Below are 15,398 nucleotides of genomic sequence, written 5' to 3' on the forward strand. Positions count from 1 at the left end.
ATTTTCATGAACTAATTCTAGGGCGCAATATCTCCAGTACATCTTGTTCATAAAACTATAAATCAAACAAGACACCCAGTTGGGACAGTAATATCAATGAAAATTTAGGTCTATGCCACTACTTCAATTCTGCAAAAATATTTAGGTCTATCAGCTGATACAGCAGTGCACAAATATTAGATCCCACTGGAAGGGTAAGTAACAACGAGCCAACGCAATTCTGCAACAATAGCAGAGTCAGATAATCAATACTTATCCTCAGCTTTAGATGATGCACAAAACTGTAGAAGACCTACTGCGCGTAATCTATTATTGCCATATAACAAGGACTCGAATACAATGTCCTGAACAATGTGTACATATCGCCAATGCTATTCTACTGTGTATAGAACGATCGTCCCCATCCAGACATATAGATAACACATAAAATACAATGTCACAAGGAAAAATGGCGTGACTGGCAGCCTACTTTCCATCATATGTGTACTCGCATCATCCAAAAAATGTAGCTTAGTCGATTTACAGCTTCTCGCCAACCAAGTTCCTCACCTCTTAGGAAGTAGCTGTTGCACCTGAAAATGTGCCCTAAGAACGTAAAGCTTCCTTCCAGTGCTCCATGTTCACACAAAAATGCCGATGACGAATATATTTCAACTAGAAAAGATATATGCAACAGAAGAAACTATCATCGGGATTCAGGGCATAAGTGGAGTAAGTTGTTTGCTAAAAAGATCGCCAAGGGCTCCACGGACATCCATCTGCAGCATAACCACAAGTTAGAACTCTGTCACTATCATATGTTGCCTTTATTTTAAACCTTTAAGCAAATATATCCAAGAAAGAACATATATACCTGATCACAACAGATAAGTTTCGTAATTAACGGATAAAACTCTTTTAGGTGCTTTTTGAATATCTGAGCATCCATGATACACATTCCTTTCAAAACCTGAAATGCAAATAAATTTAAAATTGTGTGAGCAGAAACACAAAATCCCAAAATATGGATGAGAACCTCCATGTATAGAACTTTCAGAATGCAATATACCTTGACAATAACAGGTGCCCGTAGGTCCAGTACACGATGTATGTCTGCACTAGCGGTTTCCCCAGTGATAGGCTGGAGAGCAGATGCCTCTTTCAGAATCTGCCCGCAAAAGGAAACCAGCTTCCCTTCTGCTAGGTTCTTGAACTTTTCCTGTTCACCAGATTCTACACTAAAACTATTTGCTTCCTTAGTCGAGTCGTTTGCATCATGCTCCACTGTTGATTTATGTAGGATCTCTAAATAGATAGTAGTTCCAGCTAGTTCTTGCCGAAGAAGATTCAGTGGCGGCCTACACAATATAAAGTTTAAAATGTTAGAAACTTCTTTTGCGAAGCAAAAATGTATGTAGACTTGAAATCTTACCTTTCTGGAGGTATATGGTGCATCCTTGTTCGAAGATTTGAAGGTGAGTTATAGGAAGAAGCAAATTCTAGGAGTGAGAGCAAGATATCCATTATTGCTATCTGCTGTGTGGCTTTTAGCCTGCTCCAATACCTCTTCTGCAACATTCATCAATAGTTAGTCATAGTGGAAACTGCGTACCTTTATGCTCGTATATTAGCTGAATCAGATCTATATCCAGCATATGAAGTGGAAACTGCGTACCTGTATTCTGTCAATAGTCCCAAGCAGCAGTAACTGAGTGATGCATTTACTTCTAACAGTTTCCATCATAGGGTTCTCTTCTTCTGTCTTCTCAGCCCCATCATCATCAGGTGTCTAGATCAACAAGCAGGCACATAACCAAAGATGGAGAAAATGCAAGTTAGACTAAGCATACTCATGGCTTCAATGGCAACATACTTGTGTTGAGAAGAATTAACAATGGACAACATTTCGGAAGAGCGGAATAGCAGAGGGTTCAGTAAAGCTAACCTGAAAACTTATTTGAAATTATTACTAATCATAACATACACAATAAGTTATCATAATTCATAGCAAAAGAGTAGCATGCTAGAAGTTTGTAACTATCCAGATTTGCCGTACTATCTATGTGAGTTCATTCCATGCACCCCTTGTCCACATACCCGATGGACTCAGGTGTCTGCAAGTTACCATACAAACTATTACAGAAAACCAGCGTCTTTCCTGAGATGGACCAAGAAAAATCAAGAAATACCAAATAAAAGTTACTAATAAATAGCATTTTTCTGTGGGAGCGTGAGGTTATATATTTATTGATGCGCATATACAGCAAGCTACATGCAAGTAGAGTATCCAAACAATAGTAATTACAGGCGCCTATTCAATGTGTCGGAATAAATAGCCTGCAGATACCTTCACGGGTGAAGGTGGAGCAACATCGTCTGTTCGACTTTTTGATTTGGATGTAAGGCTTCTCACCAAAAGATTATCCATCATATTACCCATAATTCTTTGTCCAAAGGTTTGACCACGTGGGGAAACTGCAGGCTGTGTTCTCCCTGATGGTGATGGCAAATCTATATGAATACAAAATTGATGTCATTCTTTCAGTGCTCCAATTTATACGGAATTTGGTGCATAAACGACAAAACAGCTAGGGGAACGCTTCAGATCAGCATACCTTCTGAATTCTCCAGGATAGTTTGTGGATTTGTCTCTGGATGACTATCCTGTTCACCATTATTACCGATGGAGGCTCCTCCCCTGGTATCATGGTAACTATTGCCATATGAGTTGGTATCCGCTTCTCTTGAAAGGAACTGTTGATTGTTTGATTTCTGAAATCCTAGCGAATTGAGTAGTTCAAGGGGCTGAGTTGTGTATGATGCATCCCTGACAAGTAATACCAACATTAATATGTAAATAAAATTATTAAAGGTAAAATTAACTTTAGTAGGAATAGACTTTGAGAAAATACCTAATGCTCTTTAGCAATGTTTCCCAGTCACCATCACTGAACTGGTGACCGCCAACCTCTATTAGATGAACTAAAGCACCAAGAGCAATTGAAACAACAGTTTGGTCTGTTTTCTTGGCACACTCAAGCAGCAAACCAAGAAGGGGTGGAAGCATAAATGATACCTCCTGAAAAGACAACAGTGAGATGATGACCAAAAATCAAGTTCCAGTAGGGTCTCTTATTATATTCTATGTGTGCAGCTTGGCTGAAATATACGATGTTTTCGAAATGTAAAGAAATCAACAGTTTTCATTACATTGGTGTTCTGAAATATGCAAAGGATGCCCCTGAAGCAACTAATATCACAAAGCCAGAACAGCATGTATTACCTTATAGAAAGTATTGAAAAGGTTGCAGATTAACTGCAGAGAATGAATGCTAGTATCATGAAGCCAATCATCTCCAGAAGAAAGCCCATCCCTTCCAGCATGCCTTACATGATCAAATATAGGAAAGAGTACACGATGGAAAATACTCTCCCAAAAAGGAGAGGAGAATTTATGTCCTCTCTCATTCAGCAAATCAAATAACACTTCAAGTGCACAATGTCTGACTTCTGGTCTGGAGTCCAAAGTCAAATCAGACAAGCCAGCCAGCATAGGAAACCAGTAATGCTCAGTCACATCAAAATTGGCATCTGGAACAGCATCAACAGGTTTAACAGCGCCACCAGGAATGAAACCCTGTATGATAAAGAAAAAAATGAGGAAAACAAGGCATTCCCAAAAGAAGAGAATAACAGAGCTACATATATGACACAAAGTGAATCCAGACAACTTAATATGCAAGTGAAGGTTGGAAATAAATACAAACCTCTGCCAAACGATCTTCGCATATACGTAGGAGAGCAATAGCCTTCAAACTAATTCTAGGAGTGCATTTGTTATTGGCGAAGCCAATAAGACAATTGACACAATCCATGAAACAATCACCAACGACTTGATCAAAATGTTCCAAGATAACTGTCAAACACATCCATTTAATTCATAACATAAGTCAAGGAATAATTCTTATTCTTAGGATATTCAAGAAATATGAACATTCTTAGGATATAAGTTTGGAAAAGAACTTTTTATGCTAGCTATATAAATTCCTAAGTTACCTTGTTCTATGTTTTCAAAAGCACTTTCAACAATCAATTCATCCTCATCATCAGCCGCTGCAGTGAATATCATGAATACACAACGCCAACCTGACTTTATGCTACCAACTTTTGACTTGATCAGCTACAGGTTAATCCAGCAAAAGCTTTACTTATAACATCATTTGATAAGAAAGCCCCAGATCATTATATTTCATAGATACATCAAATTCCATGCATAAATACATACCTGAACAATGCAATCAACAATTAGACTACGGATCTTTTTGTTGTGGCTATTCCTCATTAAAATGACAAAAGGCTTCAGTATGTCATTCTGAAATGTGAAGTTGTTCAATTCTGCGCGTTCCAAGTACTTCATACCAAGCTGCCTCAGTGAGTCAATGGCATACATAGCAACTTTCTCCTCATGGTGGCTCCCAGCAGCAATAAAATGCTGAGCCAATACAGACCATATTCTGGCCCACACCTACATTTACATGTATAAATGGTAAGTTATTAGATGCTAGGACAGAATGTATGTTTAGGCCTGCTTTTATCTCTTCACTTTGATAAACTTCAAAAATAAAATCAGTGTGAAATGAATGGTAGGAGGAAGGTAAAAAGAACCATTCACAATGCAAATAACAAGAGCTAGAGAATACCAGACGTATACGAGCCATGTTATAGTAGCTTATCTCGACAAGCTTTTGCAAGCTAAAGACACGAGCGGGTGTTTGTTTCAGTTCTTCAGCAGAAACACCACAAAGGGCATTGAAGAATTCAACAATGGAATCACTTGGCAGTTTTACACTGTTTACAAAGATTTGTTCGGCGGGCTTCCCAGCCAACTCTTTCAGCGATTGAACTACAGAATCCCTCGATATTTGATTCGATCCCAGCATAACAGTTGCAGCAATTGAAGGACTTGAAGTGATATACTCGAGCCTCGAGACACATTCTAAAACAGCATTCCAAGTATCTTGCAAAGCATCCATATCTGTGTCAGCTAAAGCGAGAAGAATCCGCAGTGCCTCAATATTTTTACTACGCATTTCCTTAGGAGCATGCAAAAATGTAAACCTGCAAAAGGTCGATAAAGAGACGGATGGCATTACATTCATATAACTAAACAAAAAGAAATGCAATTGTGCTATATGAAGAAGTTTAAAGGATAATTAGTCTACCTCACTAAGGATGTCAAGAAAGCGTATCGCATGGTGTCCATCCCAAGAACACGTGTAAGATGGATACCAGCTCTAAACCCTTCCATGCATGATACAACCCTAGGCTTGCTGTCACCTTCCTCCATGGTCACTGAAAATGTAGCAAGCAAAGGCCATCCTACAGCTTCAAGCATTGGTCTAACAAGCTCAACCTGCTGTGCAACATGAAAAACACCTTTCTTATGTCCCTGGTTCTTGAAAAGTGCCTGAGTCTGTTTGATGATCTTTTCACTCTCTGCCTTTGTATCACTTGCTGACTTCAGTCTTGGAAGAGCTAAATTGAGAATATTGACAAGACGGCCTCTTTCTTCTGTTTCAGGTCTTGGTTTAGTGGTTTTTGAAGTAGCATGTAAATCATCTTTCATCTTTATTTCTTCCTTGACAATGGAATCATAAATTTCCTCCAATAGCTCCTTTGGGGCACATTCCTCTGCATCACCCCCAGTGTTCATACGAACAAAATCTGATTTTGACATCTTAGGCCACACCATTGGATTATGTGCATCAGTATTCAACATTATGACAGCATAAGCAAGAACATAAGCAGTATCTGCATTTTTAAAAAGTCCAGGGTTATCAGCACAGTACCTGCAAATAAGAATACTAGTATTTGAGAACCATTGGTAGAAATATTGAATAAAAAATGTATTAAGTTCCATTCATGAGCCTATTTTAGCCTGTCTGTATTCCCCCTAAGGGGTTTCCTGCATATACCACACCTGTAAATGTCTATATATACTGGCCTAGAGCCTCATATGAATTCTAGTGCTATTCATAATAGCATACATACCGCTCAGCAAACTTTTCCATTATGCGATCAATCTTTTGTGCCTCGCCAGGAAGGCGAAATCCTTTCAGGAACTCACGAATTGCAGCATCAAACTTCAACCCTGAAAACTTCATGGAATCAACATAGGCATGCATCACAGCAAGGGGGAACTCCTCATGCTGTCCCAAATATTCACCAATCATAACCTGCATCCAGCTCACAAAAGTTAGATGTTAGCCATGCCTTTCTGACCACAACCCTAAAACAATCCTCCTTTTGCAAGTTACTGCAGGAAGCTCAACATATTTTAGAAATCACCTTATCCAAGCTGGGAGTGCTCTTGAGGAACTGAGCTACAGATGATGCCTTATTTTCAATCAATTTATTTGACAACAAATACTCAATCCCCTTTGCTGATTTACGATTAAACTGCAAAAGAAGAGGGCGAAGGGCTCAGTTGCAAACTAGGATATTTAAGAAACATGGCAAGATCTCAGTTGAAAAGTGGTATAATAGCTTCCCACCTCTGCAATTGCAGCCTCCATTGTTGACTTATGAGCTTTAGCTCTCTCAAACTGATTGCGATCATCCTCTTGGCTCTTTGTCTCATCACTTGTCAAGCTTCTTGAAGCATCCTCTTCATGAGATTCGACAATGCTCCCCTCTTTTGCACAATCTCTTCGAAGTTGCTCCCAATCAGCCAATGACTTCAGAATATTCACCAAGCACTGCAATACGAGGTTTCATATGATATAAACATCACAATAAAAAAGGAGATGTAAGTAATCTGGATGATAGTAACCTGAAGAGATGAGCCTTTTACAGAAACTGCCTGAGATGAAGCAGTGGAGCTGGTATCAGCACTTTGAGATGCTTGAGCAATTCTTGAGAGCGCACTAACCTGATAGGAAATATATGGTCAATCAGATATGTTACAAGCCAAAAAGATTAGAACATATGATTTAGAAAAGTAAGAAGATATGCTTTTCTGAACAGTGTAAAAAAACTTATGCTTACCATGCGTTCAAAAAGGTTTGGTCCCTCAAGATCACAGTCATAATTTACAAACACATCTGCAAGCATTTGCGGATCTTTGCAAACTTTCTCCAACATCCTGATTGGAAAATCATTCAAATAACATCAGTATACATGCACCAACTAATGTCATGTAAGCTAACAAAAAAGAAAAAAATGGATCTAACTTTATGTCCATGTATGCCTCATGAAAAAGAGAATCACCTAAGAACAGTGGCCCTCTGGCTGAGGGGGCTATCAGAGCTATCTAGAGACCTTAAAACTATCAGAGGAAAGAAGACACCGATTTCCCCCTGCACAAATATTTGAAGAATACAAAGAATGTAAATGACACAGCAAGAAGTCCAACACGAAAAATAATATTCATATAATATGAATTCTGTTAATAACAAAGTTACCTTCAGACTCTCCCTAAAACGGAGCAATAGAATTGAAAATATCCCACAAGCATACTGTGAAAGAAGAAAAGGCAGTTTAACGTGACTGATAGACCATTTATTAAAGAATCTGTAAGCACTATTGCACCAAGATGTATGCATCAGAACGATGAAAACACCAGACAAATTCTGACCTGAAAAACAACGGGAGATGAAGAGACAGATGCCCGCAGAAGAGCATATGAAAGATATGCTTTAACAGAATCAATGAAGTGGAAATTTTTGGTGAACGTATCACTGACTCCCTCTAGCAATCCCTGGAGGTAAAAGCTACTAAATAACATCAAAACAAACCAAAAAAGAACAAATATTAGCAACCTCCAAAGATATAAGCTAACCTGCAACAATTCAAGTGACAGAAGCCTTGTTTTTGTAGCAACCTCGTCACTTTCTTCTTTCATGCTCATCTAAAAGGATGCCAAAGGGAGGGAAGGATGCAAGAGTGACTTTCTAGTTAGCTCCCATCAAAGTAACATTATCTAAGCTACTAAATAAAAAGGCCAACCTTGCAAAGAGTCCGAAAGAGCAACAATGCATCACGCTGTATTATATTCACAGTATCCAGGTCAATTCCACTGGAAAAGAAGGGGGCAAAAGTAATTAGTTACTGCCACCTCTGAATCTCTGACATGACACTAGGAATGATAAGGAACATCCTAGATACTAGACACAAGTTAAAACAAGCTTGAAAAACCCTGACACTTTCTTGCCATCCTCAAGTTCAACAGCCTTGTCCAGAACAGCCTCCAGCCCCTGCAAAACAAATCATTGTATTAGAAAAAACTAATGAAACATAGGGAATATTTGGACAGTCCTAATAGCAAAGTTAAAGCAATAAATAATCCAGTTTCACTACCTTAATATCTGCTCCTCCTGCAAGATTCTGAAGCTCTTCAACAGATGTTGGAGATGCTTCTGAAGCCCGATTAATGGACAATGCATCTCCCAGAGTGACCTTTTCCCCATCTTGTTTATCAGTAGATATTTCCCCATTTTCAGAGTTCTTTGTGCTAGATGAAGGTGTGTCTTTAACTGCAGAGCTTGCAGGCGATACAGAAACCTGAAACCCAGAGATGCAAAATAAACCCCAAGAAACTACTTCAACAAACCATTTTTCCTATGCATAAGCGAAGCTCTGAGGAAAATGTTACCTGCTCAGATTCCATTCTCCTGAATACAATGCTGATCATCTGGGTTAACATGGCCTTTGACGTAGCCTGGTTCACAGCGCTCTTGCTATGGAAATAAACAAAAATAAGTAAATAAATTATCTGACATGTCCAAAGGACAAAATACAGAAAATGAGAATGTGGTACAACAAGAGGTACCTATTGAGAGCAATGTTATAGCATACTCTAATCACTCCAAGCAATGGTTCCCCGTGTACTGCATTCCAAGAAACAGCATCAGACTCAAACCATGTACTGTAATTCACATTACTTTTTTTACACAGAAAGCTAGCCAAATGCTGAACTGTTTATTCCTCTTCATTGACTTTGCATTGGTAATACGTATACTTTCTTAATGGCTTTTGCATTGTTTTCTTACATGCTTTTATAAAAGAATTATTATAAAATCTTCTTTTGTTCACAAAACAAAAGGTATGACAAGGAATATATGTGCAAACTTAAATATGCATCTTGCAGTGTTACGTACTTATGTACACAAGTTTGTGAGAAATAAGCTCACATCATGTCAGATCAACAGAGTAAGAATGTCGGATTATCAAATGGCTACGACTTTAGAAAAAAAAAAGGCTATGGCCAACCCATAACTGATAAGTTTAGCCTTTGCCAACCGCATGATGTTATCAGTGTTAGCTTCAAGCTTGCCTGATAAACAGAACATTAAGAACTGTAGCATAAGGTAATAAAGGTTACCTCTAAACCTATTTGAAGCAACAGCATTGAGAAGCACTTTCAAGACTTGGAGAACAGTACTGCAACAAAGAGATAATACTCTGTTATTACTTGTGCAAAAGTGTGGCACAGCATCATCTCAGTTTAATGTGACAGACCTGTCAGAGGAGGTGTTATCGACACAACCACAGACCATGTTCAGGATGTCGGTAAATAACGGGGAATTCTTACCACCTTCTAAACCAGGGTCACCTTCTAGATGGTCATAAGCAATAAATTTCTGTTAAAAGAAATTAAACAGCTCAATCAGAACAGATTGCCCAAGATGTGTCATCTACTATCGCAATAGACAAAGGAAAAGGTAACAGAAAGTTCATAATGTGTAGGTGGCAAAAAAGCATATTAAATGAATGAATGACTCTTGGTCTATACTAAGATGCACCAGAAAATGAGTGAAAACTAGCGTATGAATACAGACCCACTTCTGTGCTACGCAATCAGCGTAAAAACCACACTTTGACTCCACCCCAGTCCTCAAGCTAGTGAGCACATAGTAATGATGGAATCACGGAAATTGATAATATATGGATTAAGGACAAGATGTGATATAGACCATATCTGTATGTGCAATAACAGCATAAGGACTCAAATTTGACTCTCCATTACATGTATATAAACCATTGTTAACCAAATAGCCATATGAAGTTATGAACGAAATCATAAAGAAGGACATTAAAAATTAAATTGACATGTGTACACATCATGATTATGATTTACAGATTATACATAGCATAGCCTAGGACCCTATTGAACCTTGTTAACGTAAAGCTTATATTGATGCATCAATTTGTCATTTGGGCAACTAACTGTTCATGCATGCTAATGATTTTACTCTCTGAGTTCAATTCTATATCCATAACCTCTCACATAACAACAGCCTGTAATAGACTTTGATCTTGTCACACTAGTCAAACGGTATAGAATCTGCAACCATCTCTAACCCAAATGGCCAAATGTCAGGGGCTAAGCTTTGCACATACAAAATGAGGGCTGGTCCAATCCAACTTCTATCCTAGACAAGGAAATGTTGCTCTATCCCGCTAAGGACCGATGCATTCGTACTAACCAAGTGAAGGATCACTCCCACCACACCACACTTCGAGGCATCCACGGTGCTAAAATACAATGCAACAGGCTTCTCGCTTCATAAGCCTCGAGCAGGCAGGTGAACAAGCAAGGGACCAGGAGAAAGGGGAATGATGAGTAATTACGTGGAGGCAGTCGAGCGCGGGCTCGACGAGCTTGATGTGCTTGGTTTCGAAGGCGAGGCGGAGCGGCTGTAGCACCAGCTCGGCCTGGGGTCCCTCGAGCACGTGCCCCGCCGACGCCAGCGCCTCCGTGATGCCGGCCGCCGCCGCGGCGCCATCCTCCTCCTTTTGCGCTCCCTTGATGCTTTCTGCAACGACACGTACCACAGAAACCACACAGCTCCCTTGTCAGTCACCACGGGATCCCAAATGCGCGGGAGGGGAGGGCAGGGGATGAGGAGGAGGAGGAGAGGGGGCACGCACCGAGGCAGGACTGGATGGATTGCTGGAGCGCGGCGAACTTGCCGCGGTTTGCGGCGCACTCCTTGAGCATGGCCTCGAGGGCCCGCGTGACGAACCCTCCCGCGGCGCCCGCCATGGCCGCGGATCTCAGCTCCGGCCGCGGGGACCGGGGGAGGAGAGGGGCGGAGTGGCTAGATCCGAGGAGGGGGAGTGGGCATGGGAGGGGCGCAAGATCTGGAGGGGGTGCGAGATCTGAAGGAGACCGAGAGCCTCCGCTGCTGTCCTCGCCGGATCGGACCTGTTTGTCTCGCACGCTGGTTTGGTTTCAGGCTTTCAGCAGACAGATCGCGAGGACCATTTGCGAAAATTCTTTCCGCGGCATATACTTGCCTTGCCACGGCTTCTCTGCCGCCGTGTGCTAGATTTGCCTGTGGAGCTCTGTGCAGTGCCAAGTACATGAGTAAATAAGATATAGAGCGAATATCTAATGTTCATATTTCTACGACATTATGTGGGACATGATTTTATGTTTGGGTGTACATTTATAACGATTTTCTTTAAACCTTAGTATGTGTTTGGTTTGTAACCATCTTTGCTAATACTATACTTATCCAAATTTGGTAGCGCTAGTCGTATTTGGGTAGCATTAGGATTGCTACCAAATTTTCGTTAGATTTCCTTCTCTTGCCAAATGTTTGGCCAAACTATGGGTGACCAAAATTTGATAATACCAAAGTCTGGATAAGGTTTGAAGGAAAAAATTTAGTGTCAAATCAAACAACCCCTTACACTCAATATCTCTACTGCTTAAAAAGTATGTAATGTTTTCTTCTCGTGGTTTACCTCCATATCCTGCAGACTACTTTAAATTTTATAGATATTATCTACCTTCTACCAATTGATAAATACTCAATTTTCTCCCCTCTTGCACCCTCCCGTGTGGGTTCCATAGCCTCTTGTGTGCTCTTCTATGAGTCACACGCGCTCCTGCAGTTTCACACGTACTCCCGTGTGGGTCTCGTGCGCTCACGCGTCTGACGTGCAAAACGTGTGCAGCATACTAGTCATATTAATCCTCTCTAATGCACCCACCAACGCACAGTCAGATTAGGATTCGTGAGGAGGTAGAGTTTGGGATTTGGATGGTCCCCGGGCTTAGAGTGATGGATGAGGATGGAGGTGTCGAAGCCACTATCATATGAGGATGGTGGACAGTACCGACGAGAGAGGAGATAAAATGATAGCTCGTCACCGTTGGTTTTGAGGCGTCGAGGGAGCAAACCAAGCCATACATGATTGTGACAAAGAAAGAAAATCATGTGGACGTTGTGAAAAAGAAAAGGTGGTGGCCAAATGATGCCAATGGACATGAAGTGTCAACTTTTTTTTTTGTTTCAATTGATTATGCAATAGAACCTCTCATTTGGTAAATGGCTTTGACAATTGACATACATATTGGTAAAAGATTCTTTGCTTTGAGGTTGCACCAATTCGCCTACGCATTTAATACATCTAAAGTTTCTTTCATTGATACCATTTTGAAATTTCTTATGTGTATTGTGTGTTACTTTGTAAGCTGTTATCTCTATCATGAACTTTATGTTTTCAATAAAGCGGAACCAAGATTTTTCTTTAGTCTCATCACCTATTAACATGTATAAAGCCTTACATGTAATGCTCAATATTCTTTAAGAGAAACTAGGTTATTTAAAATAACCACTAACAAATGTGGGTGGCATCTCTAAAAAGTTTGCAAGAAGGCCTGTTCTTTAACCACGAATGGTATCTGTATCCAAATTTCCTCCCAGCACATATTCACTCTTTAGTGCTTATCAAACCACATCTTTCTTTCCTTTTTCTATTTTGTGATGGCTATGTTTACCCTTTTCTCCCTTTCATGCGATTATGATTTGCAGACAAGAGATGTTGCGTGGGGTAAAGAAATCACGGCTAGAAAAAGTCAAGTGCGATGAAGCTGCCATACACCATGGGCGAATACCTGATCGAGATAGAGAGAGAGAAGTTGGATAAAATTATCTGGTTTTGATAAAGAGGAAACCAAACAGCGAGAACAGCTTTTGATGTAGCAATGGTTTCCTCGTCTTCTCTGTGGCAACTGCTATTTGGATTAGTTGTCCCTGACACACGACACTGCGAGAACGTGTGACATATCCGCCAGTTTTGTTTTGTTTTGTCCCTAACACACGACGCGACTGGTGTATGCCAGCCAACAAGCTAGGCACGACGAAAACGTAGTCCTGTTGCTTTCTATTCCGAAGATAAAAGAATAATCCATCTCACCCTATATGGAACCATACATAAACTCCGTAGAAAAAAAATAGTTTAAAAATTGATTTGAAAAGGCTTATGATAAAGTTAAATGGTCTTTCTACTGCAGTGTCTTCGGATGAAAGGTTTCTCACCGCAATGTTGATCTTGGATGGAACGTTTCATATCTGGAGGAAGTATAGCCATCAAAATGAATGATTCAATTGGACGGTTTTTCCAAACAAAAAAGGTCTGCGTCAGGGGATCCCTTATCGCCAACCCTTTTAACATTGTCGCTGACATATTGGCAACCTTGATCGATAGAGCGATTAGAGCATATCAAGTAAATGGATTAGTCCCCCATCTTGTTCAAGTGGGTCTTTTGATTCTCTAATATACATATGATATAATCATCTTTATAAATCATGATTTAGAAAAAAACCAAAAAGTTGAAACGCATTCTTTGCATCTTCTAGCAACTATCTAGCTTAAATCAATTTTCATAAGAGCAATTTGTTCTATTTTGAGGAAACAAAAGATAGTGCAAGCCATTACGAAGAAATTTTTGAATGTGCTAAGGGTAAGTTCTCTTTGCGCTATTTGGGAATACCTATTCACTACTGTAAACTCTAAAACTCATATTGGAAGGGTGTTGAAGAGGAATTTGAAAAAAGACTGAGTAATTGGATGAGCAAGTACTTATCTTCGCGAGGTAGATTTATCCTCCTCAACTTTGTCCTTAGCAGTCTCCCAAATTATATCATGTCTTTCTTTCTAATCTCTTGCGGAATTCTCAAAAGAATGTATTATTTTTGTTTTAGATTCTTCTGGCAGAGTGACAGTCACAAAAGGAAGTATGGCTACCAAAATGGAGTGTTCTCTACCAACCTAAAGATCAGGAGGGTTTAGGGATCCAAAATCTCGATGCTCAAAACAACGCTCTTCTTTGTAAATGGCTTTACAAATTAGTTACAGAAGAAGGGATGTGGCAGAACATTCTTCGTAATAAATATTTAGGGTCAAAACCTCTTTCACAAATTAGCTAGAACGCTGGTGATTCACATTTCTAAGTAGGCTTGATGAGGGTGAAGCATCATTTTTTCGCTTTGGTACCTTCATATGGCTAGAGACTAGGTTTTAGAAAGATATTTGGTTTGATAACTCGACCTTTAGCATCTAATATCCTAGTCTTTACAATATAGCTAGTAATAAACATGACACGATAGCTAGCATTTTGCTATCTTTTCCACCAAACATTGCCTTCCGTCGAAACTTGAGCGGTCCAAGTTGATAGCGTGGAGCGACATGCTCTCTCACCTTATCAACATCGACCTTACATCAAAACCTGATGAATTTTGATGGAAGCTAACTAAATGTAGCAGGTTCTCAGTTTGGTCTCTATACCATACTCTTATTAATAACAATGAACCTCGAAGGAGAAAAAAAATCTAGAAGATTAAAATATCTTTAAAGATAAAAATCTTTCTTCAGTATCTTCTAAAAGGGATCCTCCTAATAAAAGATAATCTGTTTAAGAGACAATGACAAGGTAATCAGAAGTGTTATTTTTATCATAAGAATGAGACGATTAAACATCTCTTTTTATTACCGCTTTACACGCTCTGTATGTTTTATTATAAGTGGTTTCCAATCTTTACCCTCTTAAGAGTGTTTCAAATATATTCAGCAATTGGCTTACAAGGATTAGTAACTATTGGAAAGAAAAAATTATGGTAGTAATGACAACGTTTTGTTGATCGTTGTGGCTATACAAGAATGATATGATTTTTAATAAAAGAAAAATTAATCATCCTTTACAGGTTATCTTTACATATATACAATAGTACATACTTAGGCTATGTTGCAACGAGAGGAGCACCGATATATGGTAAAGGTGGCGTGCTTCCTTATGATACATATGGTCATGTATATCTTTATCTGGTTTAAATGAGTCTAAATTTCAGATAGAAGGCCCTTAATAATTCGCTTGTCATCTCCATCTTTTTTTTTTATTTGCTTTTGTTTCATTATTTGGATCTGTACATCAGAGCTATACAGAAACCGAAATCAAACTCTTATATAATTTATATCATTTTAATATATCGTTAAGAGTTAATAAAGCTTCATTTACCGAAAATCTCACCCTTGGCAAATGCAGATATTCACAACCAACTCACCGTCATCGATGATGCTACAGCTGCACTGGCCATTCACCTCCGAGGTAGCCACGTAGCACAGAG

General features: G+C 39.5%; 1 protein-coding gene across 2 annotated transcripts; it reads right to left on the reverse strand.

Moving 5' to 3' along the window:
• Positions 1-242: 242 nt before the first annotated feature.
• Positions 243-11,286, reverse strand: LOC133890914 (brefeldin A-inhibited guanine nucleotide-exchange protein 5-like). Of its 2 annotated transcripts, XM_062331542.1 has the most exons (32): positions 10,912-11,283; positions 10,612-10,796; positions 9,499-9,620; positions 9,362-9,420; positions 8,810-8,867; positions 8,633-8,717; positions 8,338-8,541; positions 8,182-8,234; positions 7,987-8,056; positions 7,820-7,888; positions 7,616-7,738; positions 7,443-7,496; positions 7,249-7,337; positions 7,027-7,123; positions 6,812-6,910; positions 6,534-6,737; positions 6,328-6,438; positions 6,031-6,215; positions 5,202-5,828; positions 4,680-5,097; positions 4,265-4,504; positions 4,036-4,159; positions 3,747-3,895; positions 3,263-3,616; positions 2,892-3,058; positions 2,595-2,806; positions 2,327-2,490; positions 1,655-1,768; positions 1,412-1,548; positions 1,049-1,337; positions 854-949; positions 243-758 (listed from the first exon to the last, which is right to left on the reverse strand). In XM_062331542.1, the coding sequence occupies exons 1-32, from the start codon at positions 11,024-11,026 to the stop codon at positions 696-698; spliced, it is 5,136 nt and encodes a 1,711-aa protein (XP_062187526.1). In that variant the 5' UTR covers positions 11,027-11,283; the 3' UTR covers positions 243-695. The 2 variants fall into 2 exon arrangements, with proteins under 2 accessions (XP_062187526.1, XP_062187525.1); XM_062331541.1 differs by having other exon boundaries at positions 7,249-7,496; positions 10,912-11,286.
• Positions 11,287-15,398: the final 4,112 nt, after the last annotated feature.

Source organism: Phragmites australis, chromosome 14, assembly GCF_958298935.1.
Source record: "Phragmites australis chromosome 14, lpPhrAust1.1, whole genome shotgun sequence".
In the NCBI taxonomy this organism is placed as follows: domain Eukaryota; kingdom Viridiplantae; phylum Streptophyta; class Magnoliopsida; order Poales; family Poaceae; genus Phragmites; species Phragmites australis.

Bases quoted from the DNA above. Each gene is read 5' to 3' on its own strand.
- LOC133890914 (XM_062331541.1), bottom strand. From the start codon at position 11,026: ATGGCGGGCGCCGCGGGAGGGTTCGTCACGCGGGCCCTCGAGGCCATG. The intron at 6,439-6,533 runs GTGGGAAGCTAT...CTTCTTTTGCAG, and splicing joins TGGAGGCTGCAATTGCAGAG to TTTAATCGTAAATCAGCAAA. The intron at 1,549-1,654 runs GTACGCAGTTTC...TGAATGTTGCAG, and splicing joins GGACTATTGACAGAATACAG to AAGAGGTATTGGAGCAGGCT.